The following is a 22989-nucleotide window of genomic DNA, read 5'->3' on the forward strand; positions in this document are numbered from 1 at the left end:
AAAAAAGACAAGAAAATGAAAGGAAAAAGAAATTCTACTTTCTAGATCTGTCCTGCTTAGAGAACACAAGTTGTAACAAATGATTACTTCAGCCTTTATTTTTTAATAAAACACATTAGTCAAATAGTTCCAAGATACAAAATTAACCAATTCTGAAGTGATTAATGATAACAGCACACAAATCAATCCTTCCTCAGGGGAACAGTCTCCTCCCTGATGCCCTCCTTGGTCACAATGCAGATTCTGAGTGCATCCCCAGTGTATACATCCCTCTCAGCCGCAGAAACGAAGACATCTTTCACAAGCCGCATGGCTCTGTCCAAAGACAGTGGGACATGCTCCACGTTCTGCATGTTCTTAAAACCAACCTGGCGGGACAGGAAACTTGGATGAGGCATCATGTGACAGTACAAAGGTGGTTCCAGCCTCCCCAAGGCCTTCACATGTCTGAGGATTCGTAATGAATAGCTCACACAAATTTGAAATGTCTCCTAACTGAAAAGCTTCCAGACCTGGATGAATTACACATTCCTAAAACCAGACAAACATGCACTGAGACAAAGCTCCCGATCCTGAGAAGCATGCATCATCTAGAGAGGAGAACATACGAAAGCAGAGTACCATTACACAATGTGCTACCATTAAGAAGAAAAAAGAGCCAGGAGAGCCCCTAGCGGGCATAACTAAGTCTACCTGAAGAGAAAGGCTTTGGCAGAAGACACACTTGAGTATAGGAGTGTGAAGGATGAGCCAGAGTCAGAGGGGAGTAACGCTGCAGACCAAGGGTGTGCTATGACCCCAGGCCTGGTGACAGGACAGGCACACCACACTGGAGGTTTGGGTGTGAAGGAGAATGACGGGAGAGGAGGCAGATAAGCAATACACACAAGTTGACTACACATATATAATACATTTCAGAAACACAAGGAAGGAAGCTTGGAGGCAGAAAGGATGTTGGGAAATACAAGGCCTGAATGCAGGCAATAGTAACAGAAAAGGGGGTAAATTAAAAATGTACTGGGAAGTTAGAATACAAAATTAGATGACAGAAAAATGGTGAAAATGGGGAGAATTCAGGTAAAGATGGCAAGAGAACTGAAAACATGGACCAACCATTGTAGACACGAGAGGCCTGGACATCGCGAGGACACAGGAAGATGCTAGAGCCATGGGAGCAGGTGAGAGGCCACAAGACAGCCAGCAGAACACAGACAGACCAGAAGATTGGGGTAGGGAAAATCAGCAGGGACATACAAGAAAGCCTGGATTTCTCCACTCTCCTCAGCGGGTGAATAGGAGAACTCAGAGGAAAGCACTTTATGCCAATGTCACAGCCAGCGTGGATGCAGTCTCATTACCTGGTTGTCAAGCAGGGGCTGGAGCATGGCACTTGCTGAGCCTCCGGCCTTGAAAGAGTCTCTCTGGTAGGACCCTACCGGGTCAAAGCTATACACAGCTCCCTTCCCTGAAAGAATAAAACAATCTCCATAAGGATGCATCCTGACCACAATCCCAAATCACAGTAAAAATAAATCAAGTTGAAGTGTGACACAGAAGAGACTATGAGCTAAAATTTCAGCCAAATTTCACTGTTCTACCCAGCAGTCTGCTCACCTCCTCTCAGAATTTGATCAGAGGCACACCTGCCCACTCCTGTCTCCTTACATGCTTTTGCCACCTGGAGCTTCATGCTCTCATCAGGCTGACATCGACCACCACCCAGTGGCCTCACAGGCACACTGGTTAGCAGTCACAGGTTCTGCTCTGAGTTCTGCACCAAGCTCCTCACAACATTCCTAAAAAATGAACTAGTGTAGTTCTAGCATAGACTTGAGTTTAAAATTCTCCTACTGCTGAATGTGAACAGTCACAAGGAAGATTTACTGTGTGTTTTTAAACTTAACAGTAAGCACGCTCTTTAGCATCAACACCATAAAAAAACCAACTGATTTAATAAAGGTAAAATTCCAGAAAAACACAAATGCCACATGCAAAAGGTTAGTTCTGCCTAAAATGTAATCACTTGCTTTGTACTACCAGAGTTAAGAATCACTATTGCAAAAACAAAAAATAACAACAACAAAAAAACCCACCAAACCAGAATCTGAATGTACCCATTCTTTTTCTTTTTTTTTAAATATATTATTTATTTGAGAGAGAGAAGAGAGCACATGCACATGAGCAGGAGGGAGGGGCAGAGGGAGAAGCAGGCACCCCGCTGAGCAGGGAACCTGATGTGGGACTCGATCCCAGGACTCTGGGATCATGACCTGGGCTGAAGGCAGATGCTTAACCAACTGAGCCACCTAGGTGCCCCTGAATGTACCCATTCTGAACAGTTACAGAGCACCATGAGGAGAAGGATAAATGGGCCTCTCAGGCTCTCCTGAAGGGTGCATACATTGCTATGCCTTTTTCAAGAACAATCTAGCAGTATAATCTATCAAAATGTAAAGGTACAAACCCTATAACCCAGTAATAATCTCACTTGTAGATTAGATCTACCTATAAGGCTTATTTTCACCAGCACAAACTGGAAGGGAAGAGGAAGATGGGACTGCCCCCAGTCCCACAACCACAAGACAATATAAAATGAAGAGCTCTGTAATATGTATGACACAGTTCTATACTGTTCAAAAGCATAAGAAAAAACATACATATTTGTATAAGCACACAAAAAAGTATGGCAAGATAAACTGCAAACACAGTTATCTCTGCGGGACTGGAGGCAAGAAAAGGGAATTGCTTTGTAGGCTTTGGTACTGAATCTGTTACAAAGCACACATGCCACTGTAATTTTTTAAAAAACAAGTGTGTTTTGGGTGTGAGAAATCATGGGTCATTTATGACACAGGTCTTAAAAGTGATATAACTCATCTTGAAAACATATTATATCATAACTCAAACACCTCAGTAGTTAACCTGGGAGATGTGAGATGAGGACAGTTGTCTTCCTATCCATGGACCTCTGCTACCCTTAGCTGTGTGTGCTTCTTCTATTGCAGAATTACTTAACAATTCTCTGCTGAGAAGGCAGCATCTAAGGTGCTGAGGCTGCCCAGGAGAATCCAGGGAAGTGTTTTTGTTGGAAGCAACTATGGGACAAGATCGAGATCCCAGTGCGCAGTTCACTAACCTCAACACACAGAAAAGGGACAGGCAGTACAAAGTGAAAAGAACAAGTGATCTCTCAGGATGCCAACAGGCCACAAGTAAAACGAGGCCCAAGTTTTAACCAAAGGCAGAACCAATCTTAGAAAAACCACACACAATACATTTGAGGAAAAGAAGAGTGGAATAAATTGAAGACCAGAGCTTCAAAGACCTTCCCCTCACTTAGCAAAGGGAAAAGAGACATTTGTAACATCAGAGCAGAATGGCATGAATCTTGACTGTAGACATAGAGTGCTTTTCCTCACCAAAATAACTTTTTTTTTTTTTTAAGATTTTATTTATTTACCTGACAGAGACATAGCAAGAGAGGGAACACAAGCAGGGGGAGTGGGAGAGGGAGAAGCAGGCCTCCCGCCGAGCAGGGAGCCCGATGTGGGGCTCAATCCCAGGACCCCGGGACCATGACCCGAGCCGAAGGCAGACGCCCAACAACTGAGCCACCCAGGTGCCCCAAGAATTCTTAATTTTAAAAAAGCACAATGGCTTCAATGTAAAAAATAAAGTCAAAACAAGTCCTAGAAAGAAATACAGGTAAACCCTGGATGGGAGAGTCCTTTCTAACAAAGTAGGACACTCAATGTCATAAAGAAAAGACCATTAGCCTGGACCCTATGCAATTCAGAAAATTCTGCCATAGCTAGACACCCCCCAAAATGTAAGAAACAAAAAACATTCCTGGGAGGCATCCACTGCATACATTACAGAGTTAACACAGTTAGATGGCATTCTTATAAATTTTTAAAAAAGACTAATGTGCAGATAAGGAAATGAGCAAAGGTCAGCACATAGGTCAGTCTCCAAAAAACTGAAAAGGTCAATAAACACAAAAAAATGCCCAACTGGAGTATACAAAAACTATACGTAAATTAAAACCACAAAATATTAACTGGGTAAAGATCTTTAAAATGTGTTAATTCTGATAGTGGTAAAGGATGCAAAAAAGCCCAGGTACTCATACCCCAGCTAGGAGGCCCTTTCTGAAGGGCAAGCCAGCGATGGAATCAATATGCCAAAATTATATATTCTCTGACACAGCAACTCAACTTCTGGGAATGTTTACCAGGGAGGTACACATGGTTGAAGAAGTATACAAAATTGTATGTACAAGAATGTTCATCATATTGTTTCTATTAAGGAAACTACAAACAACCTAAATGACCTTCAGAGGACTGCTAGGCAAACTATGGTGTAACTACATCCTATGCAAGTCAGTCACTGAATCGTTATGCATCTTTACTCACTGGCATGAAACTACCTCCGTGACAATACATCCCATGTAAAGATGCATACACTATACATTCTACTTACATAGCGCACAAGCACGTATGACCACCAAGATACTTGTAAGCATGTTCACCAGAAGTTTAATAGTAATTATCTCGAAGTAGAAGGTTGGGGTGATTACTACTTTCATTTTTGTATCTTCTTGTACTATTTGAAACTTCTACAGTACTACTGTTTTTGTTACAGAAAAACTAAAGCCATTATTAACGGGGGGCGGGGGGGGATTTTTTAAAGCATGACTGTAAGTAGAGAGTTAAAGGCACAGAGGTCAAAGCAGACAGCTACTTAACCGGCTACCCTGAAAGGCAGCTGTTGGACCCACTGTTCTAAGGATAACCAATGATCCCAGTGTCCTGAAGGACAGCTATTGACCCAACTACCCTGAAGATCTCAATAAGGAGCACTGCTCTCCAGGTCTCCATTTCCACAAGGGAGGAAAAGAGGAAACAAGGTCTCTTGAGACATCAGTGGAGACTCTGGATTTGGGGACACCAGGCTTATGTATAGGCTGTGTAAAGAGCAGGAATGAAAACAGAAGCATAAGATCTGAAAAGTCTCAAAAAAAGGCCTCCTGATTTCTTTTCCAGAAATATCTTGAGAGATGTACACCACCAAAGCAAGGAAATAAACCAAGAAAGAGGAAAGCACAGGTAAAAGCTGGAGTATCTTGGGGAACAGACAAAAAGGACTGCTTTATTATAGGAATTTATAAATTCCTCTAAGAAATAAAAATAAACATAAAGGATAATCAAAGCAGACCAGAGAAAATCTAAAAAGACAGTTGGAAATGCCTGAGAATACCACCAGAATATCAAAGAACAGGGCTTTGAACTCAAAACAGATCCAAACCCAAACCTGAGGTTTGCCCTTTAGCAGATGTGAGCATTCCTAAATTGGTGTCTCTGTCTCTCAGTAAAACTCAAAGGACATTGTCTGGCCTCCTAAAATTCAATTGTAGCTATTATTAATGTTGCTAAACCTGACTTTATTTATCTGACATTCAAGTCAGACATAATTTAAGTGAAAAAAACGTGACCAGCATGCTGGGTTAGGCAAGGTAATCTTACCTTATCAAGGGTAATTAATTTCTTTTGACTATTTCCATGCTTTACAAAATTTTCTCTTAGTTTTCAAGTAAGGTTGAAAGCCTCAAAATACACTGTGTCAACCTAATTTGTCTACATCTAAATCACTGTAGATAAAATGACTGGAATGCTCCCAGAGGCCCATTAAGACAGAGAGAAAGAACAAAGGAAAAGCCTATGGAACAGAAGGGACAGCAGTAAAAAGTGGAGAGAGGAGATGAGAGGAGCCCAACTCCTTACTATCCAGAAATTTTCCCTCTCAGTTGATATATTTCAATATATTGTTATCAGCCAGACATTTCTATAACTTCTTTTTTCAATGGGCTACTGTAAATGGTGGCACAGATCTGTCCTGAGACAGAGTATCTGGTTTTTGGAAGCAACTGAAAATCAATCCAAATGAGACCCAGTGAAAACCATCAGTGTCCCTGCTCCATTAACAGAGCTTGGATCAAAAATAGGATGGGCATGTCAAGTAACAAGACTGATTTTCTTAGGCCCTCCTGGTTTGACTCTGACAGGAATTCAAAGAGGTGCTTCAGAATGTCCTGAATACACTGTTGGAAATGCATACCTTTCTTTTAAGGCATCGCTTTTTAAAAACTTAAGTCAAATACGTTTGTTATGTAGAATGATAATTAGGCTAAGCTTCTCCAAGTCAGCTTTCTTTCCATAAGATTGAAATGCTATTTATCTACTACTGAACTCATGCAAGATCTTCAGAAAATAGTAAAATAACAGCCTGCCCATCAGTCATTATTAGAGCTTTAGTATACAACTTGCAGCGTGCCTTTGGATCATCTCTTTACTTCCCTTTTAGCTTCAGTTTCTTATTGTTTTAATTAACAAATATAAGACTGTTGGGCAAGACAGTGTTTATGGTTCTTTTCAACTGTAGATGGAAACACACATATCTAAAATATGCCACCCCTCCTTCATTTTCCAGAAAGAAAGAATTCTACCTTCTTCATCCAGTCCCCCGATGATGTTGTAAACGTAGTAGGGAAAGAAGCGTCTTGAATAGAGGATTGTAGACAGCATTGCAGCAATCGCCCCGGTAGTCATGGTTTTGTTATTAGAATGCTTATACATCTGCAAGTATTAATGAAAGTAACAGGCATTGAGAGGCAGAATATATTACAGACTAGAATAAGGAACAGTAAAGTTAAAGGGTGAGCAGCTATCTTGGTGAAAGGATGCCTACTTCTTTCGTGATCACACAAATAATACTACCATACCATTTGGGGGGCTATAAAAAATTTTTAAGGGAAAGAATGTTAAATTTGCCCTCAGCTCTCTATTTTCCATGCTACCTTTATCTCAAGAACTGCTCATTCAAGAGCAAATGCACACACATCAGGCATAAGTGTGGTGACCTGGGAGGATGATTTAAGTCCAGCTCTCCTTTACCTCCGCCTCTAGACCAGGGTCAGCACACTAGAGCTCATGGACCAAAACCAGCCCATCAACTGTTTCTGCAAAAAAAGCTTTATTAGAACATAGTCTTATTCATTCATTACATATATCTACATCTGCTTATATATTACAACAGCAGAGTAAATGGCCCATAAAGCTGAAAGTAATTACTCTCTGGCCCTTTACAGGTAAAGTGTGCTGACTCTTGATCAGACCCAGATACAAGCCCTTCTCTTTGCACAGTAGATACCTGTGAGAACAGAAGGTTTGAGGACAGGACCCTTATTCTGGGAAGTGGTCTTGCTCCTTAAAGCATCTATAGTGGAGAACAGAAGTATCCAAAGCAAACCTTATTATGATTTTTGAATCCTAGATTTACTGCAGCCTTAGGGAATCCTAAATTATCCAACAGAGAAATTCTACAAAAATTACAAACATAAAATAAATTTAAGTTCACCAATTTATCAGCCACAGAGCAAGCATCTCTAAAGATTTACTTAAGAATACAGGCTAAAATGATTAGTCAAAATACCAAAAAAAAAGATTAGGAAAAAAATCTTCATTTCATTTCAAAACCAAGCATCAACACTTTAATAACCACACCATTTATGTGATAATGTATGAAAGAAAAATTTCAAGGATTGTGTAATTATGTTGAATTCACTGTTTCTTGCTATATTTTATTAACACAGTACTATTCTGTTGGTCGTGTACTTTTATACTGTAACTTTCATTTACAAAATATGTACCAGGAATCGTATAAATATGTCAATAAATGTATGTCAATGAAGCTTTCAATGTAAAGATTTTAAATAACTATTAACAAGTGATAACTATTGAATGAAATCATTTTTACATTCTAACAAGCAATTTCAAAATTATTCAGAAACAGATGTCAGTTAAATTTATTAAATATTCCAGTACCTACAACATCATTAATAAGTGCATATAATCTCAAGTGTTATTCACAAACAGGCAAAGACAGAATGTGACCACCTCTGCTAACTTCTTCACATTTTAGGTGTCTTTACCAACTATATAAAAATGTGACACATACCGTATAAAATTAAATCCTACTCCAGCCTTGTATTTTTGCCAGCTAAGAGTATGTATTTACTAGTTATTATTACAGATAAAATCCATTTTATTTATTTTTTTTAGAGAAAAAGAGAGCATGCACACACATGCGGGGTGGAGGGGTTGGGGGTGGGGAGGGGAAGGGTCGGGGAGAGAGAAACTTAAGCAGACTCCCTGCTGAGTGTGATCTCACGACCCTGAGATCATGACCCGAGCTGAGTCAGACACTTAACCAACTGCACCACCCAGGGGCCCCTAAAATTCCATTTCAATACAGTCTACATTACTCCTAGCCTACCTCCTTGAAATTACTGGAAGTTACATTATGCTTAATATACACAGGCCACAATAAAAATCCAGATGTGCCTCTGCTTTCATTAAAAGTTGGTATTCCTTTATTCCTCATGCCTACCCATCTAGCACAAAAGACATGCAGGCAGTGACACTGTCAGCCCCTTTAAAAACTGCAGAACAGGTGAGAACGGCTCTTCCTCTCACTTCCTCCTCATACCACCCTTTCCTGCTGTTCCAAGCCCACCCATCACGGGTCAAAACTTCCTCAGCTGGCAGTCAACCAAAGCCTACCAAGGTGTTAGGTGATGACAGCTTCGGTTGTGCCTCTCATCCAAACTCCTGCCTTATCTATTCTGGTTGCTGCCCACGTGTCCTGTTGACTAAGAATGCAATGCTGTAAAGAGGGAAAGCATGTCAGCTGGTGGTATTCCAAACCAAGCACCTGTCTAAAAGTTTGCCTCCTCCACAGAATTTTTGTTTTTGAAGGAAGATTATCTTCAGAAGAAACCCTTTGCATGCTACCTTGAAAAGGGTAGAGAACCTTTATATTGTACGGAGATTTTAACAAAGGGAATATCCTGCAGTTTCACATTATGCTACTTTCATATAGCTGTATTAACAGTATCATTTCATTTCTAGAATGGGCTGTAGTTTCATCAGCTAACCTAGAGCTTCTCCAGCTATTCTGTACAACAGTTCTGCTATATGCTTCAAACAATCTATGAATTGTTATTAACTTTCCATAGCACAGACATGTAACAAAAGCATCTACCTTTAGTCTTGCTTCAATAATCTTTGTCAGGGTCAGACAGTCTCCATGAAAACCGCTGCATCCAATGACTGTTTGGTCTGTTCTGTAAAAAGCACATTTCGGGAAACTGAGCTGGTTAGACAATAAAGTAAAACATGCCTTGGGCAATTTTAAATTTAAAACTCCTATTCCCATTATTTACCCAATGGTAATGGGACCAGTTAGCCCTTTGTTGGCAGGGGCGGGGGGGGGGGCATCACTTTATTCCCAATACTAAATGAATTATAGGCAAGATCAAAGACTTACAGAAAAATGAAAGAATGAATGGCCTAAAGAAAACACAGTTGAGACAATCTTGGGTTAAGAGCCACCTATTTAAATATGATACAACCCAATGCCCACATAGAAAAGTTTCATAAATTTGACTATGTACCAATTTAAAACCTTTCTTTTTAAAGATTTACTTATTTGAGAGAGCGAGCGAGCGAGCGAGCAGAGGGAGGGGCAGAAAGAAAGGGAGAGAGAATCTCTGGTAGGCTTCCTACTGAGCATGGAGCCTGATGTAGGGCTTGATCTAATGACTCCGAGATCATGACCTGAACGAAAACCAAAAGTTGGACACTAAACCCACTGAGCCACCCAGGCACCCCCCAGATTAAAACTTATATAGAGAAAAATGATAAAAAAACCCACAAAACTGTAGTAGATATAACCAAAGTCTAATTTTAACTTCCTTAGTCTAAAAGGGCTCTTATAACGATGGACTCTGAAAAACAAACAGGGTTCTAGAGGGGAGGGGGGTGGGAGGATAGGTTAGCCTGGTGGTGGGTATTGAGGAGGGCACATTCTGCATGGAGCACTGGGTGTTGTGCACAAACAATGAATCATGAAACACTTCATCTAAAACTAATGTTGTAATGTATGGGGATTAACATAAGAATAAAAAAAAATAATAAAAAAAAAAAAGTACATAAAAGGGCTCTTATAAATACCAAAAGCATTAACACAGTGTATCATGGGATGTAATGTATAACATGATAACTACAATTAATAATACTGTATCAAATGTTTAAAAGTTGCTAGGAACAGATCTTAGAAGTCTTCCACAGGGGGGTGGGAGGATGGGTTAGCCTGGTGATGGGTATTAAAGAGGGCACGTTCTGCATGGAGCACTGGGTGTTATGCACAAACAATGAATCATGGAACACTACATCAAAAACTAATGATATAATGTATGGTAATCAACATAACAATAAAAAATTTTTAAAAAAAGTCCTCCACAAAGAAAAAATTTTGTAATTACGTATGGTGACAGATGTTAACTGGACTTGTTGTGGTGATCACTTTGCAATACACACAAATACGGAATCATTATGTTGCACACCTGAAACCACTGTTATATGTCACTTATACCTCAGTTTAAAAAAAAAAAAAAACCCACAATGGAAAGACTAATACAGTTATATGAGTCCATAAAAAGAGACACAAGTCACCATAAACATGAAGAGCCTTCATGTTGTTCACAAATCCAAATCTACATTTCAATATATTAGACTGGTTAATAATGCCTAATGCTGGTGAGGTTGTGGAAAATGGATATTCTTAATAAATAACTGGGCAAGAGTATACATCCATTTAACTTTTTAGAAGGGTCATTTGGCAGTATCCAGTAACATCACTTTTACTCCATAATTCCACTGCTAGAAATTCACCCTGTAAATATACTCACTTAAGTTTGCAAAAATATACTATAGGCTTACTTGTGAAAGTGTATGTATTATGTTAATGGCTCCCTAAAACAAAACAAACAAAAAGCACTTAAATGCCCACCATTGCAGAACTGATTAAATTTTGGTATAGCCAAACAAACTGAATTAGGTCTCAAAGATTTCTAAACTTTAATACCAATCTATAAGGAAACCTACACCAATCTCATCAAGAAACATAGCAGAAGTCACATGATAAACTCTTCCTTTCAGAAATTTATGATTCACACAAACCATACCTGTCCAACTAGGGGGACCACTGACAGCTCTGGGAGCATCACCAGCATTTCCTGACCTATCCCTACAACCAATCTCACTGCACTGAGTTAAAGAGCTCCGATCTCCCATAAGGCTGCAGTGCCTTTAGTACCAAGATGGGTGAATAATACCAATAGGGAGCTTTAAGATGCTCTTCCCAAATATTCAGGTGTACATATAAGGAAGAGGAGTTTCCATGCAAAGAACAAAGACTAAATGTAGAGTCTCAAACAGGTGGGGAGGAGGCAAGTTTGGCTCTAAGTCAGCCCCAAAGGGTTTGGGATTAGGTGTATATAGGCAGCTTCAACTCTATGTATGGTTTAGTGCCGAAGATGGATGATAAGGACAGAGGAAGTTATTAATTTGCTATCTATATGCCTATAATGTTTCATAATAAGAAAAAAGAACAGGTACTCCCTTCAGAAACACACACACTAAAGTAGAACATTACAAAGATGAGCAGAACCTTGCGTAAGAATAGTATTTGTAAAGTTATGTTCTTAAATTTTATCTGTGACATTTACTACTTCCAAATTATGAAACCCATGAAATAATTTTTCTTCTCCTAAGAAGAAAAAAGGTAGCATCCATGCACTGTGAAGCAGAGAGAAGGGGGTATCGAAAGATGGAAGAAGAGTACGTAAAGAGGGGCGTCTGGGTGGCTCAGTCGGTTAAGCGTCTGCCTCCAGCTCAGGTCATGATCCCGGGGTCCTGGGATGGAGTCCTGAATCTGGTTCCCTGCTCAGTGGGGAGCCTGCTTCTCCCTCTGCCCCTTTTGTGTATGCTCTCTCTCATGCGCACATGTGCACGCGCTCTCTCAAATAAATAAAATCTTAGAAGGAGAAAAAAGAGCATATGAAGAGAACTGGGAAGATGACAAACATCAACTGTACTCTAGGGTAGGGTGTGGGCTAGCCCAGGACCAGGAAAGAAGACAGAGCCCTCTTCTTTACCTACTCATAACACAGGGCCCTGTCCAAGGGACTTGAACCCCATCAATCCACTCCTATTACAATTCAGGTTTAATAGGCTCTTGTGGACTAATTTAGGAATTAACCACCATTTGCAACTCTTTCCAAAAATGTTAACTACAAACCATCACTTATCAGTGCATATTTCATTTTCATGTTTTAGAAAAAATACAGCTAGCCCATTAAGACTGTGGCTCACAGATATAGCTGCTTAGGTGATGGCTAAATGTTTTGGGTAAAAAAAAAAAAAAAGTGGGAGATTAAAAAAAATGCAATGGGGCGCCTGGGTGGCTCAGTTGGTTAAGGTCATGATCCTGGAGTCCCTGGATCGAGTCCCACATCGGGCTCCCTGCTCGGCAGGGAGTCTGCTTCTCCCTCTGACCCTCCCCCCTCTCATGTGCTCTCTCTCTCATTCTGTCAAATAAATAAATAAAAAATCTTTAAAAAAAAATGCAATGGATTAACAGATAAAAGAATGCAAAGCTATGTGGTAACATAATTATAGTAAATGCTAACAAGAGCCACGTGATAGCATATAGGTGTTCACTACAAAATTCTTTTACCTTTGTTATATATTTGAAAATATTCATGATATTTTGAATATTTGAAAATTTTCATGATAAAATGTTAAGGTAAAAATATTTCCTGCCAGTACAGCAAATATCATCAAGACAACATATTGAATTATTAGGAAATACTAATTCAGAAAACAGTTTTCTAACAAAAAGGCAAACTAAGCTCAAATACTCAATCTAAAAACTCATGAAATAAACTGTTTAGAAGTGAAATCTCTTACAGCAGTAAGTCATCACAAGATACTGGGAAATGTATCCCTAGAAATATTTACTTACAATTTGTAACACTTGGGGCTATCCCGGGTGTGAACTGAATACCCTTCACTCAATCGAGTGTCAGAAGCAACAATCGAAAAATCTTCTCCAGCGATTGCCAATACAGTACTGAGGAAAAAGAATAAAAAAAAGGAGACACAAAAATGGTCAATAGCACCTCTCTCTAGGGGAGAGTTATCTATAGCATATATTGGAATAAAACCCACTAGATTTAAGCAAGAGCAGGACTCAGATGAAAGATGAAAGATCAAAGGGAAAGGATCCCTGGCCACAAGTCAGCTGGGGGAAAAAATTTAAGTACTCCCTAAAAAACACAAGCCTAAGTCAGAGCAAAGGTCACTTAGCAGAAGGTAACAGAAAAACCACGGAATTATCATAACATCACCAAAAAATTAAATACTGACATTGTGCAAGGTACTGAGATCACAAAACTGGACCATACCCTGCCCATGGGGATCAGGTATAGACAGGGGTACCACAACCAAAGCTCTCTGAGCTCAAAGAAGGGTTTAATGTTTTTCATTTCTTTATATCCAAGTCCTTATCTACCACTCAGTAAACACCCAAACAGCTGTTGGAAATGAATGAATAAAAACCAACTTTTTCTTTTGTTGTTGTATGATTTATGCTAACAGTGTACTGAAAAGGCTTAAAGCATGAATTCCCAAAGAAGTTCGTCCAGTTCTAAATTTGAGTCTCTCACTTACTAGATATGAGACTGTAGGTAAGCTGTTTAACTTCCCAAGATCTCAATGTCCTTATGTATAGATCGGAGATCCTAACAGTAACTACTTTATTAGAATTTTACAAGAATTAAATGAGCTAATAATTGTAAAGCCCTTTTACTTGTGCCTGAAACATATCTGGTCCTCCAGTATTAGCTTGATCGTCGTGGCACAGGTTCAAGACAGCAGAGTGTGATCACTGAGAACCTGGGCTCTGGAGTTACTGGAGACCTGTCCTTGCGCCACTTCCCAGCTCTGTGACCGCAAATTATCCAAATTCACGTTATTGGTAGTAACAGTTCCTGTGTTACAGGATGACCGATAGAGCTGAATGACATAGATCACAAAAGCACCTAGCACAATGCCTCACAGAACACAAGCATTCAGAAAACTTTATCCATTATTTTTACTGAGGTGGGACGTGCACTAAAGCTCTGCAGTGCAAAAGGATGGCACTCCAGTTAATATGGACAATGAATAAAAGGAAACAGGTAATAACCCAAATAATACATTCAAACAACTTATTAAGGTGTTCCTTTCCGTGTAAGCTAATGGAGGAACATAAGGCTAATGTGATGGACAGGGGTCTGACTCCGAAAACCCCTAACTAAAGATTTTGGAATGAGAACAGTTCCATATGCAAAGTGGAGTGGAGTTTTAAGAAGGCTACTCTGACAATAACACAGTATGTGAAATGGGATCAAAGCACTGTTCCAGTAAGATTAATGTAGTAGCACAGCGGCAGTGTGAACTGCAAGAAACGGGGATTGAAAAAAAACACAAACACACAAACTGTAGAAGTTTTTGTAACTACCAAAATGTGACAGAAGTGGGAAGAGCCAATTGTGATGTCCAAGATTTTAAACCTGGTTAAGCAGGATGATGGCATTAATTATGAATGCAAAGAAGAAAAGATGATTGAGGAATAATTAGCTTGATTTTTGTTTTCGTATCTTGAGTTATAGTGACAGCAGAAAATCCAGGCAGAAATGTTTCATTTAAGAAGCCCAGAAGGAGGAACTCATGAGAGGTAAAATTGAACAAACACATCTGGGAATTATCCTCCCATGAATGAGATGTGAGAATGTTTATAATGGGGTTTAGCTACATTTAAAGAGACAGAGTAGAAGATACGGAATTAAGCCTTGCTTTGTAGAAGCAAAGGCTGCCCAAGAGCCAGCAGCAACAAGAACTGAAGAAAACGAAGAAAAGACTGAAGAAAGGTAACTTAATAATCACAAAATCATAACTCACTAACGGTTAAGGCAGTAATGGTTTAAACTGGATTACAAAGGGTTAAAGAGTAATGAGTACTGAATACCCAACACCCTGAAAAGTCTTATACTTTATAACTGCCTCATGAATTGGGTCTAACAACCCACCTTGTCACAGAAAGTGTTTAGAAGTGCAATGGTAAATGCATACATAAAATCAGTGCAAAGAAACGACAGATTCAAGTCTTGGCTCAACCCCACATCTGCTCTATGACTCGAGCAATGTACCTTCTAAGAGCCCTGGCTCCTTTGTAAAAATGGAGCGAATACCACCTAACACTCAGTTATCCTGAGAATTGAAAAAGCTAACTGCTTACAATGTACAGAACGCTTCTCTACTGCTGACTAGCTAGGGAAGATAATGAAATCTGGGTTCAAGAAGTTGAAAGGTACCTGAACTTCAGTGGCAGAAACAAGGCTAAAATCGGAGCCTTCCCCTCTCTTTCCAACATACTTAAAAAGTCTGCATTAAAGTTTCCAATCCATAGGACATGATTACTTAACCTGGTTATCTCAAAGAGCCATCTGTTTGTTTGACCTGGGTGTGCATGTTTTAATGTACAAAGTTTGGGTGGTAAGCTACAACCACTGCTTCAAGAGGCTCTGACCTCTCCATTGGTCCGAAGTCCTAAATGCACGGTCTTCTTACATAACCACCTCTTTCAGTGCACTATGAAGGAAAGTGTTAAAGATAAAACTGCTAGTTTAAAAAAAAAAAGACAACTTGAGTGTAACATGCAAGAACACACATATTAAAAGGTCTCTCTTCTGCCTACTTTCTCCCTGAACTTAAGCTAAACCTTGAAAACAAGCACTGATGTACGAAACTAAATCTGGCCAACTAACGCTGCCTTCTATTTAAACTAACAGAAAATGATTACGTTGATCAGACGTTCTAGCTGCAGACACAAACGTGATCAAGCACCTAACGACACTAACCAATCAATCCTAACTTTTTAACACCAGATGCTAACCCTGTGCCCGCGCCTTCTGGCAAGAGAAACCTACTCAGACCGTACGGAAAGGTTAGGTCTCCCCTAAAGCTCCTCCACACCGGAGCCCAGGTCTCAATGTCCATCTACTGTCTCACTGCAACAAAGAGCAGCCCACGCGCAAGTGACGGGCCTGTGCGGTGAAGCGCTTAAGACCGAAGCTGCCCCCGCAACCCACGGAAAGGGAGGCCTGCGGCTGGAGGGCCAGCGCGGGCTCCGCCGCGACCCCCAACAGACTTCAGCAGGGACGAACGACAGCCGAGGCTCTCTGCTCGTTACCCTCCGTTGAAAGCGTAGGGCGAGAAGCGCAGCCGCAAAGGGCCCGCGGTGCTGTGAGGCTCCATCGCCAGGTCTCGGCCGGGTACCCAGCAGCCCACGACGGTCGACGACATCGCACTGCTGCGGCTTCGGCTGCGGCTGCTGCTGTCTCACGGCGAGATGGCGCCCGGCCGGAAGTCCCGCCACTTCCGGCTTCTGGAGACGCTCCTTCCGGCGCTCTATCTCGCGCCTGTCGTTGCTCCTGTTGTTGGCTAGCGCCCCCTATTGCAAGGAGACTGACAGATTTTTTTTTTTGCCTAAGAAAGGTTCTGCTTTCCTAAGAAAACATTCGAATTCACGCCTGACGGACAAAAATTTTAAAGTCTGACCATATAAAAAAATTGGCAGAACTGTGGAGTAACGGAAACTCTATGGGAGTCGCCTAGCATAGTTGAAGATGCATGCAGTTTATGACCCAGCAATTCCCTGCCGAGGTTTGTATCCTAGCCAGAAGACAAGTGCAAGAATGTTCATATAGCATTGTTCTTCATGGCCCCGAGCTGGAAATGAGCCAAATGTCCGTAAACAGCAGAAGGGATAAACCAATTGAGGGATATGTCACAGCCAAGAGAATTGACTGACTTCACCTAGAGGGGGGACGCAGCAACGTGGATGTGTCTTACAAGGCTGTGCATAAGATACATGTTCCATAACTTACGAGTACACGGTGAGTAGGAAGAGCCTGTTTGGCTGGACTATGGAAGGGAGGTTCTGGCGCTGCAGCACTAGGTTTCTTGATGTATAATCATCTGTTAATCTCCACATGTGTTTATGCACTTCCTTATATGAATATTATATTCTATGATCTTAAAAATAACATTTGAAAAAACAAGCTAACAAGCAATTGGCTCACATAGAGTGGACCACCGGATGCATGTAATTTGGGGACCAGAAAAGATTTTTTGAAAAGTATTCGTTTAATTAAAAGTTTCCCCATGTTTTACTGTAAACAAGGGATAAAACAGGATTTTCTTTTTTGCTATGGACAGAAAATTATTATACTTATTTAGATGCTGTCCTGAATACAAAACATGTATACAACATTTTTTATCCTTAAGGAGTTCACATCCTTACTGATTATATAAAATAGAGTTGATGCTTAACACAGGTTTGAACTGCACAGGTCCACTTAGATGCAGTTTTTTTCGATAGATATAGTACTGTAATGTATTTTCTCTTATGATTTTCTTTTTTTTTTTTCTTTTTTTTTTAAGATTTTATTTATTTATTTGACAGAGATAGAGACATCGAGAGCAGGAACACAAGCAGGGGGAGCGGGAGAGGGAGAAGCAGGCCTCCCGCCGAGCAGGGAGCCCGATGCGGGGCTCGATCCCAGGACCCTGGGATCATGGCCTGAGCCGAAGGCAGACGCTTAACGACTGAGCCACCCAGGCGCCCTCTTATGATTTTCTTAATAACATTTTCTTTTCTCCATCTCACTTAATTGTAAGAATCCAGCATATAGTACATATAACATAGAAAATATGTGTTAATCAACTGTTCATGTTATCAGCAAAGCTTCCAGTCGACAATAGGCTGAACGGAGTCAAAAGTTATGTGTGCATTTTCATCTCTGTGGAGGTTGGCGCTTCTAGCCCCTATCTCGTTCAAGGGCTAACACTGCAAATGGAGCCAATTACAAAAGAATACGTAATTGTGCTTAAATGAACCATAGGAGAGATGGAGATACTCGGGTCCCACCAGGCATCGGGAAGTGAACGGAAGGAGAAGAAACGAGATGGAGATACTCGGGTCCCACCAGGCATCAGGAAGTGAACGGAAGGAGAAGAACCTACTGATGCTCTTGAAGGCACCTGGGCCCTCCTGGGCAACCTAGTACTCGGAGCTTTAGCAAGCACCCTCAGCCCGCGGGATTAACCTTTCTTTGTATATCTACACACCGTGCATCCTTTTTTAGAAAGAAAAGAGCACCTCTGCACGCCAGTAAAGAGAAACCAGACCCTCTTGCACAATCCCGGCCACTGGAACCAGACCCCCTTGTGCAAACTCTGAGCACTGCGATATTGTCGGCAGCCAGCAGCATCGAGTCTGCACCTAACCAAGAAAGGTTACGGACCACTGCCCTCCCTTTACTGATTACCTGCTCTAAACTCCTTTAAAAATCCCTGGGCCAGGCAGAAACCTTGGAGTTGGCCTTTGGACAGGAGTCTTCTCCCCAGGTGGCGGGCCTCCTGCATAAAGCTCATATTCCTTTCCAATCAAAGCTCCTCTCTTGAGTATTGGTTTTTTTTTTTTTTACTAGGCTCCACACCCGATTGGGGCTTGAATTCACAACCCCAAGATTAAAGGTCGGATGCTCTACACTCTACCGACTGAGCCAGCCAAGTGCCTCTTGGGTATTGGCTTTTCAAGCCAGGGGCAGCCAACCCTGGTGTTTGGTGGCAAATTTTGGTGAGCCACCCAGGAGCCAATGCTCCTGTGGCATCCAGATCCCCTGGGGAATCACAAGGCAGAGCAGTTTGGCCTTGGCAATGTGCCATGGCTTCCTTGGTAGTTTCCTGGGCTAGTAACTTGGAGGACTGCAGGAAGTTAGCTGCTTGGGGCTAGCTGGTCTCCAGGAGGAAATCTGAGGGATCTGTCCCTGCAGCTGAGGAGACTATTTTTGTCTCAGGGAAACTCCCTGCTGATTCCCTAACAGTCTAGTAGCCAAGTTCATTTTTTGTTTTGAGTGGAAAGGGAAGGAGCATTTGGGGAAGCTTACAAACTTCTGGACCAGTAAATCCATCGAAGTGCATGCTGATGCAAGTTTCTCATTTGCGAAGCACAGAGTGCTTCTGTTTCATTGTCCATGCTTTTTCCTTTTAGAAAGGCATGGCTTTCGGGAGAAACTAAAAGGGACTTGAATAACAGTCAATTTATTAGGAATTTGGAATAGATCTGATTTGGTGTGTGTTGGTGGGTTGTGTTGTGTTGTGTTATGTCAACTTTGTGTATAATGGGAAATTCCATCTCTATCCCACCAAATAGCCCACTGGGCCAAATTTTGAGTAAGTGAAAGGAGTATAGCCAGGAACTATGACTGTGAAAAAGATTATCTTTTACTGTAACACAGTTTGGCCAATGTACCATTTAGAGATGAAAGATGGTCACTAAATGGCTCCCTTGGATTCCTTCCTCCCATTCAGTTGCCTCTAAATAAAGGGTCTTGGTTTGGCTCTCTTAGGAAGCTGTTTGGTTCAGTTGGTGAAACTCCAACTTTGGGGAGAAACCAGAAACTAGGAAGCATTCAGTTCAATTGGTGAAGCCAACTTTTAGGGAAGAACAAATGCTGACGGAGGTACTCTAGGCTTCATTTAGTCATAGTCTTGTTTCTTCTGTGTTCTTTCTGAACTTTTGCCCAGGAAGATGGGGAATACTCCTTCTGTTCCCCAAGAAGGCCCACGAGAGCATATTTTATTTATTTTATTATTTTTTTAAAGAGTTTATTTATTTGAGAGAGAGAGAGAGAGTGCGTGTGCATGCTCTCACACAAGCAGGGGGAGGGGCAGAGAGAGAGGGAGAAGCAGACTCCCCACTGAGCAGGGAGCTGGATCCCAGGACCCTGGTATCCTGATCTGAGCCCAAGGCAACCATTTAAGCAACTGAGCCACCCAGGCGCCCATAAGGACATATTTTAAATAAATGGTGCAGAGAGCTGAAAAGCAACCAGAGAAAAAACCTGTTTTGCAGGAGAGAGAGACCCAGAGACAGACGGGGGTGGGTGGGTGGGGGGGGTGTTACTCTAAGCTTTGAATCTGCCTCCAGCCTTTCTGGTGACACCCTTGCACCTCTGCCTTCACCTCCTGCTCCTCCTGTTTCTGCACCTCCATGGGCACCGCTCACATAGCTAGCTCCTCTACCATCCTCGGTGCCTGGGGTGCCATTGGCTTCTGCTCCTCCTACCCGCATTATCAAGGAGCGAAAAGCGCCCCAAATTGTTGGGTCCCCTCCTTATGAGGTTCAAGATAAAGCACCTCCCAAATCAACATGAAGGGATCCAGGGGTTCTCTGGACTTAAACTGCTTGCCTCAGATTTCCCCCACAGGTGCCCCAGGTAAAAAGTGACAGTGGGCAACAAATTAATGGTCTTTTAGCAGACACAGATGTAACATGTTCGGTATTAAAGCTAATTCATTGTTGTTGGTTTAATTAAAATAAACATGTTTTTGGAGTTATCTACATGGAATATGATACAGATAATCAGCTTTTATTCTACCTGAATTTATTACTTAAAATCATGTTGTGTCTGTTGCAATTTGTCAAAAAAAAAATGACTTAAAAGGATGGTTGCTTTTGTCTGTCTCATAAAGTTTTCATAGGTAACTGTTAAGAACAAGTAGGTTGAATAAATAAAAAGGCATGTAGCTTTCAAAGTCTTTGGTAACCTGAAACTTGCTAAGTTAAATGATAAATTGGGTTGAACTCATTCGATATCTAATTCTTTTCCAAATAACATAAAATACTGAAATATTAATTGCTAAACATAGGCTTATCTGTTTCTGGCTTCTTAATGTGGAGAAACTAAAGATATTTGGGTCTGCTAATAAACACAGTTAACTGAAAGATTGTGGTATAAAACATATGTTTTTAGAAATTATGAAATGTACTCAAAAATTTGCCTCCTACAGAATCCTGGTGTAACAGACAGTTCACAGTTGGTTACTACTTAATTTTCACTGGAGACTAAGGTTTCTAAGAGTTAAAATTCTGCTAAATGTAATTAAGACTGATGGAAATAAGGAAAGCAACTCTGTATGTAGGAAAGAAAGAGATGTATAAGAAAGGTATAAGAAATGAGAATAGGGGTGCCTGGGTGGCTCAGTCGGTTAAGCATCTGCCTTCGGCTCAGGTCATGATCCCGGAGTCCTGGGATCGAGCCCAAAGTCGGGCTCCCTGCTCAGCGGGGAGTCTGCTTCTTCCTCATCCTGCTCGTGCTATCTCCCTCTCTCTCAAATAAATAAATAAAATCTTTTAAAAAAGAAGAAATGAGAATATGTTTTTGTTGAGGTAAAAGAAATTAATTTTGTCCTAAAATGAGACTGGTTATTTAGAAAGAAAAGGCTTAGGACAAAATCTGAATGAAAAAGAAAGTTGTAGAAGGTTTGTGAAGGGAAAACTTTGGGAAAGAATTTTACGTGTGCTCAAAACTAAGATGGAAATGAATTCTGCTTTTCTCTCTGTTAAAAAGACAGTTTTCTGGGATTGTTGGTCAGTTCTTGATAAGAAAGTATAAACAAAGTTTTTTTTTTTCTTTTTCTATGCAGAAAACCAAAGTTTCTATGTTTTCCCTTTATCAGGTCTTTGATTACTTAAGAGAACTAAAACTTCTCAAATATTGGACTCTGACTACTGGCTAGCAAAGGGTTGCGAGGGAGGAATAATCCCCAAGAGACACGAACTGGTGAGGGGGCCGAAGAAGGTTGAGAAGGTTGACAAAGATGATGAATTAGAGGCCCAATGGAACTATTGTACTCTAAGTCAAGAAATACTAGGGCGACCAATAGTTGCCTGTGCTTGGCAGACTTTACAACAAAGATGCCCTCATCGAGTTTCTATTGGACAAGTCTTCCAAAAAGGCTCTTGGGAAGGCAGCATCTCACATTAAAAGCAGTAAGAATGTGACAGAACTAAGGCTTTCTGATAATGCTGCCTGGGAAGGGGACAAAGGAAACACAAAAGGTGACAAACACGATGGCCTCCAGCGGGCACGTTTCACCTGCCCCGTTGCGGGCTTGGGGATGCAAGGCCGGCACAGGTTTTGCTTCCTGCGGTGCTGTGGTTGTGCGTTCTCTGAACGAACCTTGGAAGAGATCAGAGCCGAAGTTTGTCGCACATGTGGGGCTGCCTTCCAAGAGGACGACGTCATCGTGCTCAACGGCACCGAGGAGGACGTGGGAATCGCCGAAGAGGAGGGTGGAGGAGGCCGAGGGCGAAGCTGGGGAAGAAAGCAAAGAAACCCAAGGCGGCAGAGCGTCTCAAAGCCGGGTGTCAGTGAAGAATCTCCAGGGCCCTCAAAAATGAAGACGGGCAAGCCGAAGAAACCAGCCTTGATTCCAGAGAGAAGAAAGCCAGCGCGGCTCCCAGAAGCGCAGCGGCAGACGGGAGCTCTCCCGGGAAAGTCGGGAAGCCTCTGCGCGGAACCCCAAAGAGGTCCGTGGCCGACAGCGAAGAACCGGAAGCTCACCAGCGCCTTTTCACGACTCACAGCTCCGCCCGGCGCTCCGAGGAGGAGTCCGCTCCTGGGCCACCCAGCCGTCCTACTGTTCCGGAAGCCCTGCGGCGCTCCACGCGCGCCGGCGCCGCCCGGCTTCCGCGGGCAGGTGGCGTGGGCGTGGCTGTGCCCTGCTGGCCGCCGCCTCTCCCTTTGCGTGCTCCCAAACCTGCAGCTTGCTTGTGAGGCGCGGGGGTTCCCGCGGCGCAGCGCCGGCCCTGCCGCCCCTCCCACGGGCTCATGCCCGCCCCACGGCCCGGAAGACGCGTTGGCTGCGCTTTTTGTGCTTGACCTGAAGACTCCAGATTCCTTGGGAAAACAAAACAAAACCAAAAAGCTTCTTAAACATTAAAGGAGCTGAGTTTTGCTAACTATATAACCTTGTGTAGCATCTCTTGTTGCCACCTTGGTTAAGTAGGTAATTAAATATTAAGTGTCATGATAATGCTCCTATTTAGGCCTGTGCTTTAGAACTTTCTGAGGTTTTTAATTTATTTTTATTTACTTTTTTATTTTATTTTAAGATTTTATTTATTTATTTG

The 22989-nt window shown here is 41.7% G+C and overlaps 1 protein-coding gene and 1 pseudogene across 1 annotated transcript; one reads left to right on the forward strand and one right to left on the reverse strand.

The window, feature by feature from the left end:
• Positions 1-78: 78 nt before the first annotated feature.
• On the reverse strand, positions 79-16393 carry LOC118001772 (proteasome subunit beta type-1). The gene is made up of 6 exons (XM_034991911.1): positions 16198-16393; positions 12928-13035; positions 9103-9184; positions 6506-6635; positions 1359-1465; positions 79-368 (listed from the first exon to the last, which is right to left on the reverse strand). Exons 1-6 carry the CDS (start codon positions 16308-16310, stop codon positions 183-185), a joined length of 726 nt encoding a protein of 241 aa, XP_034847802.1. The 5' UTR covers positions 16311-16393; the 3' UTR covers positions 79-182.
• On the forward strand, positions 16357-22693 carry LOC118001808 (annotated as a pseudogene).
• Positions 22694-22989: the final 296 nt, after the last annotated feature.

This window comes from Mirounga leonina, unplaced genomic scaffold (assembly GCF_011800145.1).
Source record: "Mirounga leonina isolate KUSES-001 unplaced genomic scaffold, KU_Mleo_1.0 Mir_54, whole genome shotgun sequence".
Classification (NCBI taxonomy): Eukaryota; Metazoa; Chordata; class Mammalia; order Carnivora; family Phocidae; genus Mirounga; species Mirounga leonina.

Excerpts from the sequence above, each read along its gene's own strand:
- LOC118001772 (XM_034991911.1), bottom strand. The coding sequence starts at position 16,310 with ATGTCGTCGACCGTCGTGGGCTGCTGGGTACCCGGCCGAGACCTGGCG. Across the intron at positions 9,185-12,927 it reads AGCCCCAAGTGTTACAAATT|AACAGACCAAACAGTCATTG; the intron begins GTAAGTAAATAT and ends TGCTTTTTACAG. Across the intron at positions 6,636-9,102 it reads TTATTGAAGCAAGACTAAAG|ATGTATAAGCATTCTAATAA; the intron begins GTAGATGCTTTT and ends TAATACTTGCAG.